The 7,178-nt window shown below is 49.1% G+C and overlaps 1 protein-coding gene across 3 annotated transcripts; it reads right to left on the minus strand.

The window, feature by feature from the left end:
- Window positions 1-3,139: 3,139 nt before the first annotated feature.
- Window positions 3,140-4,275, minus strand: LOC102434811 (C-C motif chemokine 21-like). Of its 3 annotated transcripts, none has more exons than XM_023749216.1 (4): window positions 4,115-4,275; window positions 3,897-4,017; window positions 3,640-3,810; window positions 3,140-3,343 (listed from the first exon to the last, which is right to left on the minus strand). In XM_023749216.1, the coding sequence occupies exons 1-4, from the start codon at window positions 4,179-4,181 to the stop codon at window positions 3,316-3,318; spliced, it is 387 nt and encodes a 128-aa protein (XP_023604984.1). In that variant the 5' UTR covers window positions 4,182-4,275; the 3' UTR covers window positions 3,140-3,315. The 3 variants fall into 3 exon arrangements, with proteins under 3 accessions (XP_023604984.1, XP_023604983.1, XP_006108910.1); XM_023749215.1 differs by having other exon boundaries at window positions 3,140-3,581; XM_006108848.3 differs by lacking the exon at window positions 3,140-3,343 and adding an exon at window positions 3,379-3,561.
- Between the last annotated feature and the right edge of the window lie 2,903 nt (window positions 4,276-7,178).

Consider the following 7,178-nt stretch of genomic DNA (forward strand, 5'->3'; position numbering starts at 1 on the left):
TGAGCATAGTGGTGGTGGCGGGAGCCTCTCCCGCCTCTGAGCAGCAGTCAGATAACCCCCCGAGGGGTCCTGGACTGCGAAAGGGCACAGTCCGGGCTGAGGGACCCCCACTCCCCACCCTGAGTGCATGAATTTTGTGCACCGGGCCTTTAGTCTAGACATATAGCACTAACTCCTAGAAGAAGTAGCTTTGAGTTAAAAGTTGCAGTAAATGGATACTATTCAGAATAAGCCTTTATATGACTATCTAAATTATATAAATAAATGGTACATATTATTTGTGGGGGGTTTTTGTTTGTTTTGTATTTTGAATCACACATCTTACAGAAAGAGGAAAGAACAGGAATACAGACATCCTACAGAAAGAAGAAAGAACAGGAAGGCAGAAGGAGAGTGACTACTCATTCTCTGATGCATAAATAACATACTGTATGCCTGCTCAAGACAGCGCTTGAGGTAAATACCAGGCATGCAAGTGTGGCAGGAGAATTTAGTGAAATACAAAGTTTTATCTGTTCTGCGTATGTGTGTCTTTTCTCTTTAAAACAAGCAAGGGTTTTGGCAGGGCTGAGAGAAGAGACATCCTGATGTCAAAGGCCCTTCTATCTTCATAAAAGTCTAAAGCAAGTCTGGGAAGAGGTTATGCCCTGAAGAGGCTGGAGTCAGGGAGGGTTTTTTAGATTTTTAAGACAGCGGAGGGGATTGGAGGTCTGGTCAGCGTGAACAATGTGCTCTAGTTCCCATATGCACCCTCCCATATATACCCTGCAACCTGGTTATTTTTCCCAGACCAGAAATTGAACTCATGGCCTTTTATGTACGGGACAATGCTCCTGTGATGATGCCAGTGACAGGACCCAAGTAGATGGCTCTGGGATGTATCTGGGGAGACCAAATTCCAGTGTCTCAAAAAAAAAAAAAAAAAAAAAGAGCTAAGAGTTTGGGAGTCCGGGACTAAGAGTTTGGGAGTCCAGGACCTGGAGAGCCATACCTGCTGGAACCACAAGGGCCACAGCATTCACTGGTGAGATTGATGTCCAATGACAGGATGGGGAGGGGCAGGTAAGAAGCCTCCCTTGTACCTTGTTTCTGTGACTTTTGCACAGCCCTCGGGAGACGGGATCTATTTCTCATCAGCACTCTGGTGCAGGGGTTGGGGGTAGGAATCAAGTTCAGTGAAAGAACATTTAAAAATGCAGTAACTCTTGCAGGTCTGCGTTTGTAGACGATGATCACACCTGCTGCATGAGGACAGGTAGGGAGGAGCCCTGCCTTCACCTGCCTCAGCAAACACTTCAAAGACGTTCTGATCAGTGGTGAGGGCTGTGCCATGCTGAGGCTCTGGGGGAAGCAGAAGGTGGTGGGGCAGCCACCTCCAGCTTCCTGCCCCTTTCTTAAAAATCAATCAATCAATCAATAAATCTTTTTTAAAAAATCCCCACCTAAGAATATGTTTTTATTAATTTCAGAAAGAGAGGAAGGGAGATGGAGGGAGGGAGATAGGGGGAGAAAGAAAGAGAAACACCTAGCAGTTGCCTCCCATATGCACCCCTCCCATATATACCCTGCAACCTGGTTATTTTCCCAGACCAGAAATTGAACTCACGGCCTTTTGGTGTATGGGATAACGCTCCAACTCACTGAGCCACACTGGCCAGAGCTCTCGCTTCTTTCTTTCTTTCTTTCTTTCTTTCTTTCTTTCTTTCTTTCTTTCTTTCTTTCTTTCTTTCTTTCTTAAATTTTTTATTTTTTAAATAATTTTTATTTCTTGAAGTATTGCAAAGAGTATTACATATGTCTCCTTTTTCCCCCCCTTGACATTCCCCCGGCCCCTACCACCTAGTGTCTTATGTCCATTGGTTATTCTTATATGCATGCATATAAGTCCTTCAGTTGATCTCTTAACGCCCCCCCCCCGAAACCCTCCCCAGGCTTCCCACTGTAGTTTGACAGTCTGTTCAATGCTGCTCTGCCTCTGCATCTACCCCTGTTCATCAGTCTATACTGGTCCCCATTATCTGTTCCAACCTCACTGGAGCCGTCCCAACCTCACTGGGGTGTCTCGGCCTCACCGGGGCTGTTTCAACCTCACCAGGGCCGTCCTGAACTCACCAGGGGCCATCTCGACCTCACTGGGGCCATCTCAACCTCCCCAGGGCCATTCCCACTTCACCGGGGCGTTTCGGCCTCACGGGGGGCCGTCCGGACCTCACAGGTCTCGCCCCTTTCTTGAGACCTGTTCCCTCCTTCCCTCACGTCTGGCCCCTCTGATGGTCCTCCCTTTCCTACATCAGGGTCAGGGGGACAGGAGCATCTCTTCTCTGAGGAGGAACGGGTAGAGGAGAGCCAGGCAGGTGCCTCTGGGAGAGGAGCCTGATTGACATCTGAATTCTGGGTTTCCCAATGCTGCCCTGGGAGACCTAGTCCTTGGTGTGAAGAGATCAAAGGGGAGAAAGGAGAACAGAAGGGAAGGGGAGGAGACTCTCCCAATTGGAAGGAATCTGAGGGAGTCAAGAAGCCCAGATGGGAACAGAGAGCTCACAGCTGCAATAAACAAAGAGGAGAGGACAGGGGCCCCGCTGTATTGATGGGGACAGAAGGGAGTCCTTTTGGGTTTTTGGGTTTTGGGGAGGGAATGCTGGGACCCTGGTTAGGGTGAATCTCAGTAGACTTGTGTTTGCCTGTGTTATCTGTGGGCCCAGGCTCCAGCCTCCCTCCCGGGGACCCTCCCAAAGAGATACTTGGAAGCTTGTGAGCCCCAGGCCCCAAGGAAAGGGGAGGCAGTCTCTGGTAGGGGTGGGGGTAGGGGTGGGAGTGAGAGGCCGCTGCCCATAATCAGGGAAGGGATCCCTCCAGGTCTCAGAGGCCTGCAGTGCCACTGCGGGGTGTGCTCTGGGTTCATCATCTCCCCTTGAGAGGACTTTCTCAGAGACCAGGAGCAGCCCAGGGCCCACCCTACCCATCAACTTCCCTTTTACTGCCCACAGGTCTGGGCACTTGGGCCAAGAAGAAACTCCTGGGGTGGTGAGAATGTATAATTCACCAGTCTGAGCTCCTGACCCCCCCACCCTATCCCCCCACCCCCACCCCTTAGTGACACTGGCTTCCCCAGGGACACAAATGTACAGGAACAGATACGTGGGTGGGAAGCCAGAACAGCCGTTTATTCAGTTACATATAAATGATATTTACAAGGAAGAGGTGGGGTGCAGTGGGGAGCAGGGGGGTCAGGTCCAGGGTCCTGGGTGACCTTTCTTCAGAGGGGACAGTCCTGCTGCCTCCTCTCACACTCCCTCCTCTGCCTCTCTGGGCCTCTCATGGCAGCTCAGCCATGCAGCGGGGGCTAGAAATACGGAAGGGATAGTTGCAGCAGAAGGGATGAGGCAAGGCCAGCATGGGGGTAGAAGGACTGCTCTGGGGCCCCTGAGTCCTCCCTGTCTTCTAGCCCGCTTCTTGCCCCTGGGATAGGGGCTCCAAACCCTGGTGCGGCTGATGGGGACCCCCTGAGCTCCAGGCTGGTCACTGGGCTATGGCTTTTGGGTGGTCTGTGGCTCTTCAGTCCTGGAAAGGGAGAAGAGGGGCTTGAAGGATTGATAGGCTCTTCTTCACTTCCCTCCCCAGTCCCTTCAGCTTCCTTACCTCTTACAGCCTTTGGAGCCCTTTCTCTTCTTGCCAGGCTTGTCCTTCTTACAGCGTTGGGCTGGTTTCCGTGGGGCTGGTGATGTGTCCAGACGCTGCATCAACCTCTGCACCCAGGCCTCCTTAGGGTCTGCACATAGCTCTGCCTGAGAGCGCTTCCGAGGTGAGAACCTGGAGTCGGGCATTAGCAAGCCTGTCCTAGTCTGCCCACCTTGCCCAGCCCACTCAGCTTCACCCACGCCCTCGCACCCACTCACAGGATAGCCGGGATGGGGCAGCCCAAGCTTGGCTCCTGCTTTCGGTAGCTGCGGACAAGCGTGTCAGGAATCTTCCTTACACTGTACTTGAGGCAACAGTCCTGTGCCCCTCCATCACTGCCTGCAGAGGGTGTTCACAGGGGCCAGGGGCTAAGTATAGGCTCCCAACCAGGCCTCTCCAGCCCCTTTCCCCATCCTAGGCAGCTCCCTACTTGTACCTTGGGTCCAGGGGATGCAGAAGGCCAGGACCAGGAAAAGGAGGCTCAGAGCCAGTGACTGAGCCATGGCTGTGGTAGAGGGCGAGAGTGAGGCCACAGCTGTGGGTGAGGTGTAAGCTGCAATTTGGGGTCCTGGAGTGGGTGGCCTTTTATTAACTGCCGTACATCCCTTGTTTATTTTCTCACTCATCCAGGCATTCTGACCTCCTCACCCTCTTTGGCAAAAGTCCCTGACAGAGACTGGCTCATAATTTATTTATTTATTTTTATTGTTTAAAGTATTACATATGACTCCTTTATCCCTCCTCCCCCCAACACACCCACCCCTTAGGACAGGCCCCCACCGCCTCATTGGTTGCGTTGTGCCCTTTGGTTATGCTAATACGCATGCATACAAGTGTTTTGGTTGCTCTCTTATCCCTACCCTGCCTTCTCTCTGAGGTTGGACTTCTGTTCAGTGTTTCTTTGTCTCTGTATCTATTTTTCTTCATCAGTTTATGTTGTTCATTATATCCCACATATGAGTGAGATCATGTGATATTTATCTTTCTCCAACTGGCTTAGTTTGCTTAGCATAATGCTTTTTCAGGTCCATCCATGCTGTTGCAAATAGTAAAAGTTTCTTCTTTTTTTTTTTTCTTGTTGAGCATTTATTTTTATTTTTTAATCTTCACCCGAGGATATGTTTCCATTGCCTTTTTTAAAAAAGATCTCAGTAGACTTGTGTTTGCCTGTGTTATCTGTGGGCCCAGGCTCCAGCCTTCCTTCTGGGGACCCTCCCAAAGAGATACTTGGAAGTTTGTGAGCCCCAGGCCCCAAGGAAAGGGGAGGCAGTCTCTGGTAGGGGTGCGGGTAGGGGTGGGAGTGAGAGACCGCTGCCCATAATCAAAGAAGGGATCTCTCTAGGCCAGTGGTTTTTAACCTTATAGCCCTTTAAATATAGTTCCTCATGTTGTGACCCAACCATAAAATTATTTTCGTTGCTACTTCATAACTGTAATGTTGCTGCTGTTATGAATCGTAATGTAAATATCTGATATGCAGGATGGTCTTAGGCGACCCCTGTGAAAGGGTCATTCGACTGCCCAAGGGGTCATAACCCACAGGTTGAGAACTGCTGCTCCAGGCTCTCAGAGGCGTGCTGTGCCACTGCGGGTGTGCTCTGGGTGGCACTGTGCCGGGAGCCGGTCCACCCTTGCTGCTTGATGCAGTCGCTGCAGGGAAGAAACTTCTGCACAGCATATGTTTCAAGGGACCGGGCATATATGACATATGTTTGCTCCCCTTCTTAAGCGCTATGTGTTTTAACCAGGACCACCTCCCCGAGAAAGGTTGTTTCCCCAGGTTAGGGGTTAACAGGACTAAGGAAGAGAATAAATCAGTAAATCCCCCTAGTGTTACTGAAATACCATGTACTACTTATGAAGAACTTGGGCTAAGACTGTTGGCAATAAATTTGGGACTTGTTGGGTCCACATCCCCAGGGGTCTGCCCACCAGGGAAAGCACCAAAGCCTATACCCCTGGAGACCCACTGACACAGGGCAGTCCCAGGGAAGGCAAGCAGCGAGGCTAGGAGGACATAACCTTTACTGGGTAGGATAAACTCCTTCAGTCACTTCCTTGTAGCTTATCAGTAGAGCAATAGAATAGTGACCTTGGAATAGTCCTTATAATGGAACACAGAGATTAACCTAGACAAGATTAAAATCAACAGAACTAGATAGAGACAGGATTATGGAAATGAAACTAGGAACTGTAGAAGGTTTCTCAAAACATACCATGATGTAATTATAGAGGCATGCTTATGGGATCAAATAGTATAAATATAGATGTATTAGAACAATAAAGAGAGAACCCAACCATGCTGATCAACTGAAGGCAGTCTCCATGTCTTTCCTTCTTCACTGACTCCGTCCACACCTATGGGAATGTGCTGGGGGGAGTGACTGAGGCATGGAAAACTTGCTGAGTATGTTGGGGGTGGGAACTGCGGCATGGAAAGATTACTGAATGTGCTAGGGGGAGGGACTACGGCAGAGAAAAATTACTAGATTGTCTTAGAAAAACAATGTGTTATGATTGAACCCAGCCAGGCGTGACTTCGTTTACCTCCCCTTTGTACTTGTGAACTTTTTGTGAACTTCTAAGGAACAACTAATGAAATGCTTTGTAGTTTGTTTGTTCTATAACACTGTGTAGTTCTCGAAAATAAAAAGCCTTGCGGGACCCTTGGTCGACACTATAAGCTATGAGACTCCCAGAGGGGGAGAGACACACTGTAGTCAGCTGGCCAGCTTATTAAAGGCTCTTAAATTTAAATTCTGAGTCGGTGGCCTATCTCGCTGAGTGAACCCATAACAAGAACCCCTGGATCTGCTGGGGCTGGACCCCAACAAATGGCGCCTTGAACAGGATTCCCCTAGGTAAGCCCCTCCCCATTGAGAACCCCCACTCTCGGGACAGATAGGACTCCACCAGGGTGCTGCAGACTCCCCCTATAGAGGATAAGTAGGGTAAGAAGGTGGATAGTACTGAACTTAGATTGAGAAAATGGGCCATACTGAGTCTAAGGAAAGAAGACTCTGTATTGATCTTTAGATTGAGAAGATGTGCCATACTGAGTCTAGAAGAAAAAAGACTCCGTATTGATCTTTTAACATATGCTTGCTAGCAGAGGAGTTAAGGTTACTCCCAGTCAGACGAAATGTTTTATACAAGAAGTATGTCCATGCTTTTCTGAGGAAGGAAAGGTAAATGTAAAGGCATGGGAGAAGGTAGGCCCAAGGAGCCTTATCCTTAACCCCACTGCAGCCTTTCTACCCCGGGAAAGTGCAGGATTGGCAAGGTCTCCCTGGGGTGATAGATCAGGACTCAGGTAATAGCAGAAAGCACCAATCCTATTCTTAAAATGGATACAAGAGAGCATTTGGGGTTTTTCTTTTTAATGCCTGCTTTGGATTGAGTAAATACATTTTACTTAGTTTTAACACATCAAAGTTAGTTCTTGACACAAAAAGAAAAACTGACAATTCCATCAATATAACCCCCCCCCTTTTTTTTTT

Source organism: Myotis lucifugus, unplaced genomic scaffold, assembly GCF_000147115.1.
Source record: "Myotis lucifugus unplaced genomic scaffold, Myoluc2.0 scaffold_3865, whole genome shotgun sequence".
Classification (NCBI taxonomy): domain Eukaryota; kingdom Metazoa; phylum Chordata; class Mammalia; order Chiroptera; family Vespertilionidae; genus Myotis; species Myotis lucifugus.